The sequence below is a fragment of the Phoca vitulina genome, unplaced genomic scaffold (genome assembly GCF_004348235.1).
Source record: "Phoca vitulina isolate PV1807 unplaced genomic scaffold, GSC_HSeal_1.0 scaffold97, whole genome shotgun sequence".
In the NCBI taxonomy this organism is placed as follows: Eukaryota; Metazoa; Chordata; class Mammalia; order Carnivora; family Phocidae; genus Phoca; species Phoca vitulina.
In genome coordinates this window covers 151,530-169,869 of record NW_022589800.1, presented here as the reverse complement: position 1 = coordinate 169,869, position 18,340 = coordinate 151,530, and the positions used below count along the sequence as shown (strand labels likewise).

The 18,340-nt window shown below is 53.8% G+C and overlaps 3 protein-coding genes across 3 annotated transcripts; 2 read left to right on the top strand and 1 right to left on the bottom strand.

Annotated features, from left to right (window-relative positions):
• On the top strand, positions 1-9,426 carry NDUFS2 (NADH:ubiquinone oxidoreductase core subunit S2). Its single transcript, XM_032397202.1, has 14 exons — positions 1-127; positions 954-1,060; positions 3,593-3,783; positions 5,297-5,417; positions 5,788-5,900; positions 6,594-6,668; positions 6,825-6,902; positions 7,042-7,127; positions 7,338-7,457; positions 8,096-8,225; positions 8,477-8,572; positions 8,750-8,833; positions 8,976-9,033; positions 9,205-9,426. The coding sequence occupies exons 1-14, from the start codon at positions 39-41 to the stop codon at positions 9,240-9,242; spliced, it is 1,386 nt and encodes a 461-aa protein (XP_032253093.1). The 5' UTR covers positions 1-38; the 3' UTR covers positions 9,243-9,426.
• A 555-nt stretch (positions 9,427-9,981) lies between these two features.
• Positions 9,982-13,159, top strand: FCER1G (Fc fragment of IgE receptor Ig). The gene is made up of 5 exons (XM_032397237.1): positions 9,982-10,112; positions 11,998-12,089; positions 12,236-12,271; positions 12,619-12,639; positions 12,799-13,159. Exons 1-5 carry the CDS (start codon positions 10,064-10,066, stop codon positions 12,859-12,861), a joined length of 261 nt encoding a protein of 86 aa, XP_032253128.1. The 5' UTR covers positions 9,982-10,063; the 3' UTR covers positions 12,862-13,159.
• A 1,891-nt stretch (positions 13,160-15,050) lies between these two features.
• Positions 15,051-16,493, bottom strand: APOA2 (apolipoprotein A2). Its single transcript, XM_032397255.1, has 4 exons — positions 16,466-16,493; positions 16,237-16,312; positions 15,805-15,937; positions 15,051-15,283 (listed from the first exon to the last, which is right to left on the bottom strand). Exons 2-4 carry the CDS (start codon positions 16,286-16,288, stop codon positions 15,166-15,168), a joined length of 303 nt encoding a protein of 100 aa, XP_032253146.1. The 5' UTR covers positions 16,289-16,312; positions 16,466-16,493; the 3' UTR covers positions 15,051-15,165.
• Positions 16,494-18,340: the final 1,847 nt, after the last annotated feature.

The window sequence follows — 18,340 nt, the reverse complement described above, 5'->3', positions numbered from 1 at the left end:
CCGCCCGTTCTCCTTCGCGCAGTCCGCGGCGGGGCAAGATGGCGGCGCTGAGGGCTCTGCGCAGCCTCCGGGGCGTCGCGGCCCGGGCGCTGCGGCCCGGGGGCCGGCTGCCGGTTCAGCCCAGCAGGTGAGACTCCGGGCGGCGCTCGACGCGTAGCCCCCGACGCCAGCGGCTCTCGGGTCTGGCGCCTCCGCGGGCCCCGTGACCCCCTAGGAAAGAATGACCCAGGCCTGTGACCCCTCGCCCAGGCCTGCTGTCCCGGGCTCCAGGATGCAGTGGCGCCCGCTCCGGCCGAGGGAGGAAAGAGGGGTGAAACCAGCTGCCGGGGGACCCTGCCCCTGAACGTTAGTGATAGTGTCACCTTGCCCTCGTGCCCCGCTGCTTCTCCCGAACCTCATCGTGGGCGGCGTGCGAGGGCGGCGTGCGGCTGGTGAAAAGGCTCCTCAGACGAGAAGAGGGAAGCACTCCTGATGGGGTTAAAGGAGGAACACAAACCCAGACAACTCCCCCAACGGCCTCCCCCCGCCCCCGTTGGTCCCCAGGACATCATTCAGGCCTCACCCGGGCCGAGCCAAGGAGCCAGCATGCCCCTCTCCCCCGCCCCTGCACGGGCACCGCACACCTCTTCGTCTTCGGTTGACCTTGAATACACACCTTGCTTGCATTCACATTCCCCAAGGTGGAAATGCGAACGTGATGAGAAGTTGAAGGAGCTAGGATCCCCAGCCTTGCGTGCACAGGGCTGATGGGTGCAGTGATTGCAAGAGTAAGTTGTTAGTAGGAATGGAACGTCTGGAGTTCCAGCTTGTTCTGCTAAAGCTACACTGTGTGCCAGGGGCTTGGTGTTGGGGAATCCCAGGGCCCTTCCCTGGGCCCACCCGGGAGTGCATGGGAACAGAGGAACCAAGCGCTGTTGAGGCCCTGTGTCTAGGATCTGTCTTTAACTCCCCAGAGGTGCTCGGCAATGGCAGCCAGATGCGGAATGGGCAGAGCAGTTTGGGGGAGCTGTCATGTACCCCACCAAAGAAACAGCCCACTGGAAGCCTCCACCTTGGAATGGTGAGTTCCCAGAGCCGCTGTCCCGACTCACAGCCATCCCTGTCCCAAGCTGATTTCTGAGTGCTCCTGAGCTCTGTCAAGGCAAGTTTGCGCCCTCGCCCTTTTTGCTTCTCTCACCAGCGCTTCAACAAACACAGGAACACTGATAATAGGGCAGGTATTTATCAAGTAGAGAAGGAAAGGAAGAACATCCCAGGAGAAAAAGAGTAGGTCCTAGTCAGCCCTTGGAGATCCCTACCAGATTTATATTTTTAGCTTCAGCTTTTTCTGGAGGTTCAATATATTTCCATTTCCTTTGGTAGAAAAGGTTTTTCCCACTGGTACTCAAATGACATCTTCCAGACTACGAAGCATTTTGCCCCCATCAGAAGTAGCTCTTCCTTGTGACTTTTTGATTTTGATCAGTGGTACCCACATTCTCCTAATTTCTCAGGAATGAAACATTTTAGTCATCTTTGGCTCTTTTTTCTCTCTTGCCCTCCCTGTCTAAATCCAAGAAGTCACCAAACCATGCAGATTCTTTTATAATGTTACATATCAGATCATCTTTTCCTTTCTTGTTCAGATCTATTTTGTATTAGACCTTAATTAGTCAGGGGTCTCTTCACTGGGTTCCTGCCCACTGATCTGGTCCCCCTCCAGCTATGCAGGACAATGTAATCACCTTCATCTTCCCCAAACATCATTTTACCATGGCATTCATTCTCTCGCTCAGAAACCTTCAGAAGCACTTCCAGTTACTTTTCAAAAATCTTAACAGTGACAGTAGCCAAGTGTTTACCATGTGTCAAGTGTTTGGTGTGCATTATTTCACTTAGTCCTTGCAACAACTCCATGAGAGCGATACTAGTATTATACCACTTTTGAAGAAATCATGGTGCAGGGAGATAAAAAACTTGATCAAGGACTCCTACCTGGATTTGTACTCGGGTCTATGTGACTCCAAAGCCCATGGTGCAGAATTTTGGTTGAAAAGTTAAGCTCTGGTTTCAATTCTCTGCTCTCCCATTTACCAGTGAATAAAGTGCCTATTTCATAGCATCCCTGTAAGGATTAAATGGGATCATAACATGAATCAGTTAGTGTAGTGCCTGGGACATGGTAAGTCCTCTGTAAGTGTTGTTATTAATGATACTGATAATTGAACCACTACCCCCTCCTGGCTGCCAACACTCACCTTCTGCCTCTTGGTAGATAGAGAGTTCCACAGATACTTCCTTGTTTCAAGATTTCACCTTTGTTGATTCCATAGCCCGGGATGCTCTTCTGTCTACCTGTTTGAGTATACTTAATATTATAATATTAGTATATTGTAAGTGTAACAACACTTACAGAGGACTTACCATGTCCCGGGCACTACACTAACTGATTCATGTTATGATCCCATTTAATCCTTACAGTGATGCTATGAAATAGGCACTTTATTCACTGGTAAATGGGAGAGCAGAGAATTGAAACCAGAGCTTAACTTTTCAACCAAAATTCTGCACCATGGGCTTTGGAGTCACATAGACCCGAGTACAAATCCATGTAGGAGTCCTTGATCAAGTTTTTTATCTCCCTGTATTTAAGAACCAGCTCATATCCTGCCTTCATGAAGTCTTCACAGTGTTCTTTTCTTCCTTTAAATACTTAACGGCTAAGCCATTTACTTGGTACCTTGTGAATTTGGTCTCTCTTACTCGTTCCTCACATGTACTTACTTCCCAAATTAAACTCTATGCTTTTTGAGGGTAAACACTGCCATTCGGTAGTAGTAAGAATTAAGTATGCATTTCCTGATTGGCTGGGCATTCATCAGATAGATTAGGAGGGCAGTGTATCATAGTGGTTAAGAATGTGGACTGTGGAGCTGAACAGGTTGAGATCGGTCCTGACTGCCAGTTGCTAGCTCTCTGAGAAGTCATTTATCCTCTCTGGCTTCAGTTTCACCAATAAAATAAGGATAATAATAGTACCCACTACTCATGTGGTTGTTAGGGGAATTAAATTAATTAAAATCAGTGCTTAGGGTAGTGCTTGGCACATAAGGACTATATGAATGATATTAGTAATATCTCTGGGGTTTTAAAAAATATTTATTTATTTATTTGAGAGAGAGCACATGTGCGTGTGGGGGAAGGGGCAGAGGGAGAGGGGGAGAGAGAATCCTCAAGCAGACTCTGTGCTGACCACAGGCCCAATGCAGGGCTTGATCCCAGGACCCTGAGATCATGACCTGAGCCGAAATCAAGTCAGACGCTTAACCGACTGAGCCACCCAGGTGCCCCCAGTATTACCATCTTTAGAAAGGTATCTGGGAGACATGGAAAGAGTAAGGTTCGTGTGTGGTTCCTCTTGTCAAAAAATTTAGATCTTCCTCCCCTTTTTCCCATGTAATGGTCTTCTTCCTGGTTATGTTGGCGATTAGGGAATTAACAGGGTGTGGAATGGTGACATGGAAGATCTATAGGGAGAGGCTAACTCCTTGCTGTCTCTTGGGGGTTCTCTAGGGAATTACCATTTGGCTCTGAACTCTTTCCCACTTCTCAGATGTGGACCCTCCAAAGGACACAATGGTGACAAACCTGACCCTGAACTTTGGGCCCCAGCACCCAGCAGCTCACGGTGTCCTGCGACTAGTGATGGAATTGAGTGGGGAGATGGTGCGGAAGTGTGACCCCCACATCGGCCTGCTGCACCGAGGCACTGAGAAGCTCATTGAATACAAGACTTATCTGCAGGTGTGGGGGTGAACAGGGGCCTGCTGACGGGACCTGGGGATGCCGTGGCCTGGGACTTTGCCAGTTTGCTGCCCTCCAAAGCCCCAGGGAGGAGGGTGTTGAGGACATGAGGACAGTCTTGGGGAGATGGAGGGATGTTCCAGGGGATGCGTGACTGAAATCCATCTAGATTTGGTTTATCCAGCAGAAATGCTTGGGAGCCAGAGCTACACCCCAGCTTTTCTCCGGATGACTTTTGGCTGGCCCCTTTACCCTTTCTCTAGTGCCTCAGGTTCCCTGTTCTTATATCCTAGTAGGACGTCAAAGCCGGTGTCCCTGGGGACAGGGGAAGAGAGGAGACGTAAGCTTCCTAGGATTAACAGCCGATTCTTGTATCTTCCAGCTGTCTTAAGTTTGTTTTCGAAACACTCAGTGAGTCAGAGTGACCGGGAGGGAGTTTGTGGCTGTGTGCCGTTTTTAGGAGAGCTCTGTGACCCAAGTGATGAGGGTCAGATTGGAAGGAATTGGAGCTGGGACAGGCATCTGAAGTTTTTTCTTACTGTCATGAAGAAAGGTCTTGCTCACAGAGGGTGACGGAGGTAGGATACAACCAGCTGACTAGGACGTGATCCCCCCAGAGAGTGCAGGCAGGGATGGTGCCTGGTCCCAGAGAGTATGGAGCTAAACCCTGCAGCATTAACCCACGTCACAGTGACATCAGGACAAGAACTGGCTGTCCCAAAGACGGGCCTCCCAGCCCCGCCTCCTTCCTGGAAGCTGAAGCGGGTTCGGCAGACGGCTTGACTGGCTTTCTTGGCATTCTAGGGAAAGAACCATTTCTCCCCGATCAGAAGCCAATCCAGTCCTTCTCGGGGCTCTGTCTTCCTTAAATCCCTCACTCCCACCCAGTTAGTCCTAAGACTGGTTACCTTTCTCCTCCAGTGCCTCAGAGAGGCACTCTTGTTTGAGACTGTTGTGGGCCGGAGGAGTGTGACCAGAGGTACGTTGGAGTAGCTCCTACCGGCCCGCAGGAACAGATGGTTAAGTTTTCGGGAATTTTGTGAGCCAGTTGTTAAACAGAGCCATTATTAAAAGTTAGATTATGGTAGCTCGCAGTTTAATAAATTATATCAAAAGGTAAGAAGTCCTCAAAGCTCATCCCTTTCTTATTTTGCTTTGCGGTGCTCTGAAGTTATGTTACTGTATCTGCTTGGCAGAAGTACCACACAGTGCTGAGCTACTCTACCCAGCACCGGGTTCCGTTCCGTGGCTTACAGCTGGCCCTGCGAAGTGGAGTTTCACCGTGGAAGTTGGCACACACAACACATAGGGTTCCCTCCCAGCCCTTCAGAGATCTGATTTTTAACCATTTCCCAGCATGTACCACTGGTATTGGCTGCTGCCTTGCTCAGCTCCGGGGACTGGAAGGCTTTGTGCAGCACTAACTCTGATGCCCGTGGAGAGCAGTGCTCTTGGTGGCTGGCTGAGGGCTCCTGGCCCGTTAGCTGTGACCCACGCTCTTCCCTTTTCCCAGGCCCTTCCATACTTTGACCGGCTAGACTACGTGTCCATGATGTGCAACGAACAGGCCTACTCACTGGCTGTGGAGAAGTTGCTCAATATCCAGCCTCCGCCCCGGGCTCAGTGGATCCGAGGTAAGCCCCATCACCTTCCCGTGGCCCTCCCCGGCCGCTGCCCAGCTTAGGAGCATCGCACCCAAGCTTAGTATGCAGACCCCAGGCTCCGCCCACAACTGCTGTGTCAGCGTCGATCCTTGGCTCCTATGTCCTTCTCTTCTTTTTTTTTTAAAGATTTTATTTATTCGACAGAGAGAGACACAGCGAGAGAGGGAACACAAGCAGGGGGAGGGGGAAAGGGAGAAGCAGGCTTCCCGCAGAGCAGGGAGCCCGACGCGGGGCTCGATCCCAGGACCCTGGGATCATGACCTGAGCCGAAGGCAGACGCTTAATGACTGAGCCACCCAGGCGCCCCTATCCTTCTCTTCTTGTCTTCACCTGTCTACAGTGCTGTTTGGAGAAATCACGCGGCTTTTGAACCACATTATGGCTGTGACTACACATGCCCTGGACATTGGGGCCATGACCCCTTTCTTCTGGATGTTTGAAGAGAGGGAGAAGGTAAGAGAAGGAGGATAGGATAGGCAAGGGGGTACAAGAAGTAGAGAAGGTTCTTGAAGGAGAGACGAGATTAAAAGGAGAGAGAACATAGAACATTTAAAGGAAGAAGGTCTAATTAATTTGGGTTATGTTCTTTTTTCTTTTTTAAAGATTTTATTTACTTGTCAGAGGAGAGAGAGAGTTCACAAGCAGGGGGAGCGGCAGGCAGAGGGAGAGTGAAAGGGAGAAGCAGGCTCTCTGCTGAGCAGGGAGCCCGATGTAGGGCTCGATCCCAGGACCCCGGGATCATGACCTGAGCCGAACGCAGCCGCTTCACCCACTGAGCCCCCCAGGCATTCCGAACTTGGGTTCTAGTCCTTTTTTTAAAAATTTTATTTATTCATTTGACAGAGAGAGACACAGCAAGAGAGGGAACACAAGCCGGGGGAGTGGGAGAGGGAGAAGCAGGCTTCCCGCGGGGCAAGGAGCCCGATGTGGGGCTCGATCCCAGGACTCTGGGATCATGACCTGAGCCGAAGGCAGACGCTTAAGGACTGAGCCATCCAGGCGTCCCTTTGGATTCTATTCTTAAGGAACTCTGTGTCGTGAGGGGTTGGTTGGGTACCAGAAGGCAGGGGGCAGGGGAGTGGACCAGCATGTTGCTGGACTTGGGGCCCAGGACTTTGTCACTAATTCCCAGTGTGTCTTATCAAGATGTTTGAATTCTACGAGCGCGTGTCCGGGGCTCGGATGCATGCTGCTTACGTCCGGCCAGGAGGTGTGCACCAGGTGAGCCAGCTCCCCTGCCTTCCCCAAACTCCCAGCCCACGCCTATATCCTCCATGGCCACTGGAGGGCAGCGCTGGCCGGTGGAACCGCTGACCCTGAAGCCGTGGGGCAGGGAGGCTGAGCCCGGCTCACTGTCGTTCTCCATTTGGCTCCTAGGACCTACCCCTTGGGCTTCTGGATGATATTTATGAGTTTTCTAAGAACTTCTCTCTTCGGGTTGATGAGTTGGAAGAGGTAAGATAGCAGCCAGTGGGGAAAATCCCTCTTTTCCCCTCAAGAAAGGCTCGTGGGATTTTAGTCCCTCGTAAAGAACCACAGAGGCATCTGAAGAGAGTTATAAAGAGCGTTCACATCCAGTTTTCTTGATCAATAGATGCTGACCAACAATAGGATCTGGCGAAATCGGACAGTTGACATTGGGGTTGTGACAGCCGAAGACGCGCTTAACTATGGGTTTAGGTGAGAGAAATGTGATTTCTGCGCTTGGGTGGGGGGATTCCAGCCTAATACCTTGGCTTCAGGAAGGTGTGGCGCCGTCCGTGCCGTGCTCTGAGATTAGATCCCGCGCCCAGAGTGTGTGTGTATTGGGGGGCAGGGAGACCAAGGAAGAGAGTGCGCCTCCTTTCCTGGTTCATGGAAAGGGACCCTTGTTCCCGTCCCACTCCCCAGTGGCGTGATGCTCCGGGGCTCAGGCATCCAGTGGGACCTGCGGAAGACGCAGCCCTATGATGTTTACGACCAGGTGGACTTCGATGTTCCTATTGGCTCTCGAGGGGACTGCTACGATAGGTAAGGCCCAGATGTCTCAGCTCATTTTGCAGCTGTTTTTCCCTGTCTGACTTTTCTCTTGGCTACTTTCTTTATTCCCGTATTTTCCGACAGCTCCTGGAGCTCTTGTGTCTGTTAAACTAGGTTGTTGTTCAGAGCCATTTCTTTTACCCTCACGTCTCTTAGATGGAACTAGTTTGGGCTGCATTCTTATAGCTGAAAAAGCTGAGGCGTAAAAGTTAGAGATTGGCCTGGGATTATCCTGTTCGTGGTGCTTGAGACGAGAATCCTCCTGATCCGGTGCTCTTTACACTGGATTCTAAGCTTCACATTCCATTCCTGTTTACTGGCCCTGAGTAAGATTGGCTTCTGTTTTCTTTTCGAGCCAATTTGACCCTGCCCCGTTCTATAGTCCAGGAAGTGTCTGAGAGGGTAATTGAAGAGGGGACTACTACAGGCCATGGGCTGAGAAGATGAGGAGAGGACCTGGGGCAGGGGCCAGCACCAGAACCAGAAGACTAGAGCTTTTACCGGGGCGGCCAAGGCAGGCAGAGATGCCGCACTGGGAGAAAAGAGGGAGATAACAAGTCAGCCAGCCCTCTGGGCCGGCCAAGGGCATCCTCACATCTGATGCTCTGAACCTGCCTCATCCCCTTCAGGTACCTGTGTCGGGTGGAGGAGATGCGCCAGTCCCTTCGAATCATCGTGCAGTGTCTGAACAAGATGCCTGCCGGGGAGATCAAGGTTGATGATGCCAAAGTGTCTCCCCCTAAGCGAGCAGAGATGAAGGTTGGCTCTGGCGAGAGGGGAGGGTGGGAGGGGCGGGCAGCCAGGGATGAGTGTCCTTGGGTTGCGCCCTACTTCTCGTGTTTCCTCTTTGAAAGAATTCACTGTGGGAGTCTTAACCTCCCGTAGACTCCTCTTTTGCTCACAGTGTGGGTTTTAGTCTCCCCCAGGGGGCAGGTTATTTCCTGTGCTGCGGGAAGGCCTGGGAGACATTTGGATCTGGCTCACTGCTGCTCCCTTTCTCCTCTTTCCAGACTTCCATGGAGTCATTGATCCATCACTTCAAGTTGTACACGGAGGGCTACCAAGTCCCTCCGGGGGCCACATACACTGCCATTGAGGCTCCTAAGGTGAGGAGAGTCGGGAAAGGAAAAGGCAGCCCAGGGCCTGGGGGGCTGGAGACAGGTGCGCAAATAGAGGCGTGGGCATCAGCGAGAGAGGGACACGCGGGTGAGTAGAGAGGCTTCACTGGCAGAGAAGAGTGTTCTTCCTGTTCACGGAGGCAGCTAACCTTCTTCCTCGGACAGGGAGAGTTCGGGGTGTACCTCGTGTCCGACGGCAGCAGCCGCCCTTACCGATGCAAGATCAAGGCTCCTGGTTTTGCCCACCTGGTAAGAACTGAGCCCCAGGGATTCTCACTCCACTGAATCAATCCGTCATTAGTCACGTTGGGTGAGATTTTGATGAACTTTCCTTCCTCCTCGTCCCACCCCGCTAATCTTGCCACCACTGTTGCTGTCTCCGTCTCTCCAGGCTGGTTTGGACAAGATGTCGAAGGGACACATGCTGGCGGATGTTGTTGCTATCATAGGTACAAGACGCCGTAGACGAGGGAGTGTGGGACTCTAACTGGGGCAGAAACCGAACGCTTGCTGTTCAGCAGAGACTGGGCATGGACTCAGCTCCTCAGTCCGCTGGGCACAGTCGTGAGTTCTGGATTTTTGATAACACCGCTTTTTTTCTCCTCCCGCTGATCTCTTAGGTACCCAAGATATTGTGTTTGGAGAAGTGGATCGATGAGCTGGGGAAAGCATTTGATCCCCCTGCCTGTCTGCTTCCTCCTCGGAGCCTGGCCGTCCCTGGACAGGGACTGTGTGTGTGTGTGTGCGCGCGCGCACACCGTGAACACTCAGCCGTCAGGCTTTCTGTGCATGTACTAGAAAAGGAGAAATTATAATAAATTAGCCGCCTTCTGGCCGCTCTGCCCAAACCTCTGATATGTCTTTCTCGGTATCTTACCGTCTTTGACTTTGTTGGAAAAGTTAAGAATGTGAATTAACCCTCCAGTTCTCTGTGAAACTCAGTTATCGCCAGTTTTTCCCGTTCATCTCCACCCCCTTCTCTGACTCTTGGCCTGTCCACTTCTCCATTCCCCATTTCCTCTTTTCCCCTCAGTTCCCCCTGCCCAAACTTGGCTGCCTACACAAATTGGTAAACCTCTCCAATCAAGACGGGGGTAAAATTCCACGTGGAAGGGAAAGGGCTGCGGTGGGGTCTCAGGGACCCTGAAGGGACAGTTTATTCCAGATGTATATCTGAACACGGGGTGATGGCCGATTTAGCCTTTCTCCAGCACAGGCGTCGCCCGCCCGCCCCCCCATCCCTCAGTGCCTGGGGCTTGGTCACCGAAGGACTGAGGCATGAGAACCCAGATCTGACTCCCTTAGTTGGCCTTCCGGGAGCCGCCCGGGCTCTGGTGCAGGAAGGGGAAGGGGCCAAAGCTGGGGGAAGGCGGGGCAGGAAGGGGGGAACTCTGTGGTCAGGGAGCCGCCGAGCACAGCTGCGCAGTGGCAGCAGAGCGTCCGATCCCCGGCTCACGGCCCTTCAGCCCCCTGCCCAAGATGATTCCAGCAGTGGTCTTGCTCTTACTCCTTTTGGTTGAACAAGCAGGTGAGAGGGTCTGGTGAGGGCTCAGGAGCTGGGCCCCAGGGTGGGAATCGAGGGCAGTCGTCTGAGGGCCGAGGCAGGGGCAGATCGGGAAAGGATGACAGGTGAGCGCAGGGTTCGGATGGGCACTGAGACCTTGAGGCTGGTCCCTTCTGGTCCCCCTCAGGGCACAAGAGTCCTAGTTCCCTCCTTTCACGTCTCCTTACTTTTTCAGGATTGATCACCGGGAAAGCTTCAGTTTGGCAGGGGAGGGAATGGTTGTATGACATGAAAAGCTGGGGAGAAGCTCCTTTTCCCGCGATCAGCGTTTCCTGTGTGGTGCCTTTGGGCTAGTCCACTGGGAGCTGATCTCTAGCTGGATAATAATATTCATAAAGCCCCTCTAGGAAGGCGGGAGCCTGTCCTTCGGCTTGGGAGTGAGGCAAGGATGGTCAAAGTAGACCTGTTTTCTGCCTCTCTGGGTCATCACCTGCCTGGGCCACTCTGCCAACAGGTGGGGGGGGGGGGGGGGGGGTGTGCAGCACGCAATGCCCGGTTCTAGAGGCCTGAGCACCAGCCAAGAAATGGAGGCAGACACGGGACAGTCTCAGCAGCCCAAGGCTCCAGTCAGTCACTCAATTTCTGAACTGTCACGTCTTGCTGGCTCTGGGCTCGCTGTGTGTGTGTTTTGACGAGGGTTACAGCTGGGGGCTGGGGAGGAGGGGGGTCGTGAAACTTCAGAGAAGTGGGAAATTGAAAGAGACCGGCCGGGGAGTCCAGCAGCCCAGCTGTGAGGTGGAGGGAAGGATCCCGTTGGTGCCGGCATGCTGTCACCAGATGAGGACAGAGCGGGGGCACCGAGGCAGGTTAGGACACGAGCTCTGGAAGCAGAAAGCCTGGATTTGAGTGCCGGTTCTGTCACGTAGCCCTCTGGCCCTGAAGGAGTTACTTAGCTTTCCCGAGCCTGCGTTTCATCCTCGGTAAAATGGCGATAATGATGTCGTGCCCCCCCCCAACCCCCCAGCCGGTAGTTTTTCGATTTATGAAATATTGTGCAAAAGGGCGTCATGGCACGTGCCTGTGAGCCCTTCAGATAGCGACTGAGGCCCGATAGAGGCTGGTGCTCAGACCTTATTTGATTTTTTAAATTGCACAAAACTTCCTCTCTCTGTGGCCCAGAGTGAGTGAGTAACAGGGCAGAGTGCCCAGAGACGGAATCCAGCTTGTGGTCATCCCCCCGGAGCCTGGGCAGAGACGCTCGCCTGGCCGTGCGCAGAGCCGTCGGGATCTGGAAGGCCTAGGAAAGCAGATACCTGTTCTCCCCTTTTCAAGCCCCCTACAGCAGGCCGGAGAGTGATGAGACTGAGGCTCAGAGATGACCAATAACCGAGTAATTGCCTTCCCTCCCTCCCTCGGTTCACATCCTTCCTGTCCAGCCCTCAGCCACAGGTCACAGGACTTAGCAGAGACACTCCTGTGGTTTCTTCAGTGAAATTTGTCATTGCATGGCCCTCACCCTACCGCTCTGGGCTGAGGTTTTGGTCTTCGCCCAGTGAACACAAATAAGTCCCTTGAGGGCTGTGAAGAGCTCAGTGGTGCCTGAGGGACTGACAGAGCGAAAACCAGAGGGCTGGGGGCCGCGGGGGGCCCTGAGGGGGCTCCCTCCTGGGCTCTCAGCGCCTGTAAGCTCCATCAGAGCAGGCAGCAGAGCGCCCCCCACTTCCTGGCCAGCCCTGCCCCAGGGTGAGGAGAAGGGGGAAAGCTGGGAAAAATCGGCTCCAGGGAGGAAGAGCAAGTGTCTCTCCGGGGAGGCTCCCCACCAGGCCCTGTCCCACCTTCCGGTCCTGTCCTCTGAGCGCCGGACCTTGCCTGATGCTCCTGACCCCGCGGGCACCCTCTGTCCCCTCAGCCGCGCTGGGAGAGCCTCAGCTCTGCTATATCCTGGACGCCATCCTGTTTCTGTACGGTATCGTCCTCACTCTGCTCTACTGCAGACTCAAGGTGAGGCTGGGGGAGGGGCTGGCGGGAGGCCTGGGAGGGCTGGGCTCGGCTTTGAGGAGCGGGGGTAACGGGTCCCCCGCAAAGTTGGGGGGGATGGGGCTGGGCCGCTCACTTCGCCTTTCCTGATGACCTTTCCCCCGCTCCAGATCCAGGTGCGGAAGGCAGCTGTAACCAGCTTCGAGGTATGGCCCCTCCTGCGCCCGGGTGTCAGGGCTACAGACGCCAAGCTTCCCAGGTCCCCTCCCACTTCCCCTACCCACCCCGCCGCCGAGCCAAGTCACAAGTAAAATACTCAGCAGGCGACAAGGGCGAGTGGACAGTGACACTGAGTGCGTGAGAGTCGTATGCGGTGTGTGTGCATCTGCAGCCACGCGGGCCAACGGGCATCCATGCCCCGGAGCCCCCAGTGCCCTCTAGCCCAAGCGGCCAGCCAGCCCTGGCCACATACCTCACCGGGTGGGGAAGAAGGGGCCGAGGGACCCCGCAGGAGGCGTGGGTGTCTAATGCCTTGTCCCTTTTGCCTCCGCAGAAATCAGATGGCATTTACACGGTGAGTGAACCTGCCTTCTCCCCCACCCCCCAGTCCTGGGAAGTCAGCAGAAGAGGGTGGGGTTTTGTGTGATCTTTGGAAGACATGGGGTCTATGGGGGTGGGTGGGAGCCCTGCGATGGGCTCAAGCTCCTGACCATCCTCTGACCTCCACCTCCAGGGCCTGAGCACCCGGAACCAGGAGACTTATGAGACCCTGAAGCATGAGAAACCACCCCAGTAACTTTAGAACAGATGCCCTTGGCCACCTCCTTCCCCTCCTAGTTCTCCTAGCCCTCAGGTCGGCGTCTCCTTTGCCTCCCATTAAAGCCAGCTGGCCACCTCTTTAATGATGCTATGTCCCCCATTACTGCACACCAGTGGTTCTTCCTCCCCACCGAAGACCTCTGCTCGGATGCTAATCATTAATGTTTATATTCTAATCTCACCACCTTTCCCCACCCTTCTCCTTCCCGTCTCCCACTCCCACTCAACAATGGAAAGAGAGTACCACCAATAAAGCCGCCGCAACCTGGACTCTATTCATTTACCATATATTTATTCAGCCTCTACTAGGTGCTAGGCTGGGGACCGAAGATGCCGTTTTGAGTAACCAGCCCCCGACCTCACAGAGCTCACAGTCTGGTAGATGTCGGGGCGAGGTTGCTCGCTCGAGGGGTGAAAGCTGACCGTGGCTGGGGCAGGGATGAGACCCTCGGCCCCAGGTCCGCTGGCATGGAGCTGGAACAGGGAGGGAGGTGTCGGGAGTCTGGGCACGTTCAGAAACATCGGAACCTAAGAAATGACGTCTGCACCCAGCTTGGCTTTCCGTGTCCGGCAACTGAACCAAGGTTGGGTTGTGGAGTAGCCTGGCTGTGCAACCCCAACCAGTCACCAACCCGGATCAGAGTGAGCTTCAGGGAGCAGCGTGGGGACAGCTCCCAGCACGCACGCATCTGGGCATTAGCACAGCTGAGACGCCAAACACGCAGAGCGGATGGCCCGATGAAGCCTCGTGTGACGCCCCTGATGGAAGGATTTATGGGAACAGTGAGTTTTCAGTGGGTTCTGGGGCAAGAGGGACCTTAGAGGGCCAGGTAAGGGTTGGAGGTGGGTAAGGCAAAGGGGAGCAATGGGGTCTAGATGGGAGGTCAGCTCCTCTGAGTGCCGGGGCGGGTGACTAAGGAATTGCCGTGGTCAGGTCCATGCTGGTCCCGTTTCCGGCTCCGCCAGGAGGCAGCATTTCCTGCATCCCATCAGATGCCGCAGGTCCTACCTCCGACCCAGCAGCCTCGGCAGAATGGGTCTCAGGTCCCCGGGCTGACCCCTGGCGCCACCCGTACTGGGTAAGACTCAGCACTGCACAGCGACTTACACCGTCCACTATGGTTCCTGGCTCTCTTGCACCGTTGGATCTGCTCACTGACCCCGGGAGGAAGATCCAGCTCTTTGAAGTTAATTAACCTGTCCAAGGGCATCTTGCAAGTGACAGACTGAGCTCTCTTTGTCCCCACACATCTTGCCACGTGAGAGAAAAACAGAAACTAGGGAAGAAACTTGCCATGAGTGGTGAGGGCCTTGAAGGCCAGACTGAAGACTGATGGATACACGGAAGGAATTGGAGCCATGTCTGGTGTCTGGGAAGCAGTGATTTCAGATGAGCTATGAGAAATGAGCCAGGGAGGTAACTGCTTTAAGTGTGAAGTGGGAACAAACTTTTATTGGAAGATGCCTCCTCTTCCTTGAGCTCCACTTTGGTATTGTGAGTCTCCCACATTGGCCCAGCCTGATTTCCACTCCATTTTGATTTAATCCAGGAGACCTGTCTGGCCCCTAGCCGGCCTCATGTCTATGAGTTCCAGATCTGACCACCCGGCCAGTTCTGTGACTAGCACCCAGATAATAGGGGGAGAGGTTTGGAATATGTGTTCCCCAGACAGGGGGTCTAGGTGAGAGATTTTAAATGGAAAGAGGGTTTGAGCACTTTTGGGGAAGAAGAGTGAATCTATCTTTTCTGTAGGATGGGGGGAAGCATGGTATTCCCCTGGCTCAGAAGGGAAGCCAGGGTCTCGGCTGACATCTCTGGGTTCATTTATGGGAAGCCTTCTCCTCTTCATAGAAGGATCAAGAGGAAGTTCTGGGGGAGGGGGTGCCCTCCTTTCCTGTGACCTCCAGTAGTCTAGGGCCTCAGTTTGTGAAACTTCCCTGCTGTTCACCGTCCCTTGTGCAGAGCAGATCCCAGGCTGGGGGAAGATGCGTCAGGCATGGAGAAGAATCACAGACACCACTTCCCCGTTGTTTCCACCATCTGTCTCTTCATCCCTCCCTCCACTCCTCACACCAAACCCCTCTCCTAGCAGGAGCAGGCCTCTCGGTCTTCCCCTCACCAATACCCCTACTTCTCCCAGTCCCCCAAAGCACCAGGCTCACACCTGACTCCTTCAGTATTTATTGTAGAAAACAAGGAGCATGTTGGGAGAGGGCTCCAGACCTGGCCAGTGGGGGTTCTAGGGGCCAGCAGGGGAGGGAAGACAATGGTCTGGACGCCTCACTGGGTGGCAGGCTGTGTTCTGAGGTCCATGAAATTGCTCAAGAAGTTGATCAGGTCAGTTCCGGCCTTCTTGACCAGGGGTGTTAGCTGCTCCTGCGTCTTCTCAAAGTAAGCCCTGTGTATTCAAAGGATTAGACTGTAGGCGCTGGCAGGGGCCTCGTGGCTCGTGGGAGGTGAGACCCGGCTCCCCAAACTCTAGGGCCTGGTCCATCCTGGCATGGCAATGCTCCCAGGAGAGGAGGCAAGCCCTCCACTGAGTAGAAGAACAGATTCTGGAGAGAGAAATTCAAAGCCTAGTTCCTGCTGGCCCTATCTGTCCAAGAGGTCCCTGGGATCTACAAGGTGGCAAAGGAATTATTCTCTCCAACTTAAACCTCACCCTCTCTAACTCTCACCCTTGAGTTCCATCTTCTGTGCAACCTCCCATCTTCTCTTCTTTCTCTCTATAGCTCCCTGGTTCCTGAACCCCTTTCTTTATTTCTTCTCTTCTCTTTTCTTTTTTTTAAAGATTTTATTTTTAAGCAATCTCTATACCCAATGTGGGGCCTGAACTCACAACGTGGAGATCAAGAGTTGCATGTTCCATTGACTGAGCCAGCTGGGTGCACCCCCTGAGCCCCTTTCACTGAGACTTACTTGGCCTGGGCCTGAAGCTCTGGGCCCTTGGCCTTCTCCACCAGGTCCTTGCCGTAGTCGGCCATGGTCTGGAAGTACTGAGCGACCAGGCTCTGCAGATTCGGCTCCTCCGCCTGTCTCCGAACAAAAGCCCCTGCACACGCACGCACACACACACACACACACACACACACACACACACACACCTCGTCAGCTGGGTCCCCAACAATGAGTCCTGGCCTCCTGCCATACCTCTGTCAGTAGCCAGCCCCCTCTCTCAGCCCCCTCCCCAAACAGCTACCCAGCTCCAGGTCTTTGGATGAGCTTTCTGAGCTTTAGAGAGGGAGTGATCTTCCTTTGGAGCACTCTGGCATAGGAGCCCAGGCAGATGGGTAGCTAGGACCCCTAAGGGCACCTTCTCCTTCCTGGGACCCCTCTCCATATCACACTCACCTTCAAGGCTACAGACGGCGAGGAGAAGCACAGCCAAGGCAAGCAGCTTCATGGTGGTAACAGTGGGGATGGTGGCCTGGAAACAGTTGGGGGTGCGGGAGGAATGAGCTTCAGCCCCCCCCCAGAGACCCCTACCTAGGTGCCCACTCCACCCTGGTTCCTTCGCTTCCCACCATTAAAACCTGGTCCGCTCTGGATCCTGGCCACACCGCTCGCTCCCTTACCCTACCTGGTCGGCGTCTCTGCCCTTGCTGTCTGTGTCTGGCCTGGCTGGGGAGATGGGAGCTATATATATTTCTGCTTCCCCACCCCCCTGTCAGGTGATAAGGACTGTGGAAGAGCGCCATTGGGGCAGGGGCCACGTTGGAGTAAACAAGTGGGAGAAATGGGGGAGGAGAGGACACGCGTGTGGGGGATCATGGTGATGAGGTGGGAGGCAGGGGGTGCAGGTCTTAGTGGAGGCCAAGGGGTATACTTCAGGCTTATTCAACTCTCATTCTTTTGGGGTCTGGGGCTAGCAGTCTTTGGATTTGAGTGCTGCGGGAAGCAGGATTCCTAGTTTTCTTCCAGAAAGCCCTGACATATAAGCCTTCAGCCCTTGGTAACTTTGTCCCACTGTGGCTAGATTTTGTCTCCCCAGCCCTATCCCCTTCACTGCAGCTTGGTAGAGAGGTATTGGGGAACAGAAGAAAGGGGAAAGGAGTTGAAATCAGGGGCAGGGGAATGAGGATTAGGAGGATAAGGGTTAGGGCCAGAGGGCAGGTGTGATTGAATCTGTCCTGTTTTCAGTTAATGTGTAATGAGATGAGGGAGAAAACATGAGAGCCCAGAATGACCCTCCTGAGTGCTGATAAATGAGTACACCCTACCCCCAATAAAACAAATTCAGAAAGTAGCCCCTGCCTTCCCCTTCCCAAATGGTGGGCTCTGGCAAGAAAGGAGGTGAATGAGAGTCTTCTACCAAGGATAAAGGTTGAAGTTCCCTGGTCACTGGATTACCTTATCATTCTAAGGTGATGGTCACCCAATATGAGTCAGCAGGGGCCAGAGCATCCCTCTGACCAAGGCCCCAACCCCTGTGCCAGCCCTAATTGTGAGGGAGGACAAAGGTACATTCCCCAAGCCCAAGGCATTTGGGTGAAATCAGCTAAATAGATATCAGAAGCATTTGTATCTTTTACCCTTTTGCCCTCAAAAGTGTACATAGAACATTCTTGAGAGATGGAGATGGAGGTGTGAGGGAAGTGACCAGGGCCTTAAAAAAATCTTACTCCATCTACAATTATTCCTCTGTAGAGTGCTTAGTACTTGAAGGGTGCTCCATTGACTGTCCCTGGCTCTGGAGTGGAGTGCATTTGGGGGCCAGAGCCCATATTCCTTGATTTTATCTGCCAACTCTACCTGGGCAATGAGGGAAGGGTTAGCCGACAGGGGGCAGTTGCTTCAGGGAATCATTCTGCTAGAACTAAGGCTGCGACCCCTGCTCCTCTATCCCAAACTCTCACCCAGTCCCATTCCACCAAGAGAACTACAAGGTGAACTTTGAGAGGTGTAGACCTCCATGTCTCCATAGGGAGAGCGGTACTTGCGAGTGGTACTCATCTGGAGGTGTGTATTGTGTTCTGTGGCGTACTATGGGGGGCTGTGAGGAGTCCCTAAGGGGCTCGAAGTAGGGGGCACCTGGGAGCCATATGAACCAGGGTTCGAATGCAGTATTCACGATCATTCCCTCTGCCACCCTTCACAAAACGGAAGCCTCCAGGCTGTGCGGCGAAAGGAGTTGGCCCAAGCTCCAAGATGCTCCCTCTGGTGTCTAGTACATTCACCGGCGTTTTCCCGACCTTGTTAAGGCCGGGCGATCTAAGGCCATCTACTTGAGTAAGTCTGAGGAGCTGCCAATCAAGTCCCGCCCGCCTCTGCAGTGCCTGGGTTGGAGCTCTCTTGGACCTGACTCTGCCTCTCCTCTGCTTCCTCCTCTCCCATTGGCCCCTGGGAGACGGAGGCAGCTTTTTTTTTTTTTTTTTTTTTAAATCGATTGGGCGGGGCCCAATCAAGGGAGGGTCGGGTCTTTGATGTCTTTTTTTGCCCGATTCCAAGATGGCGC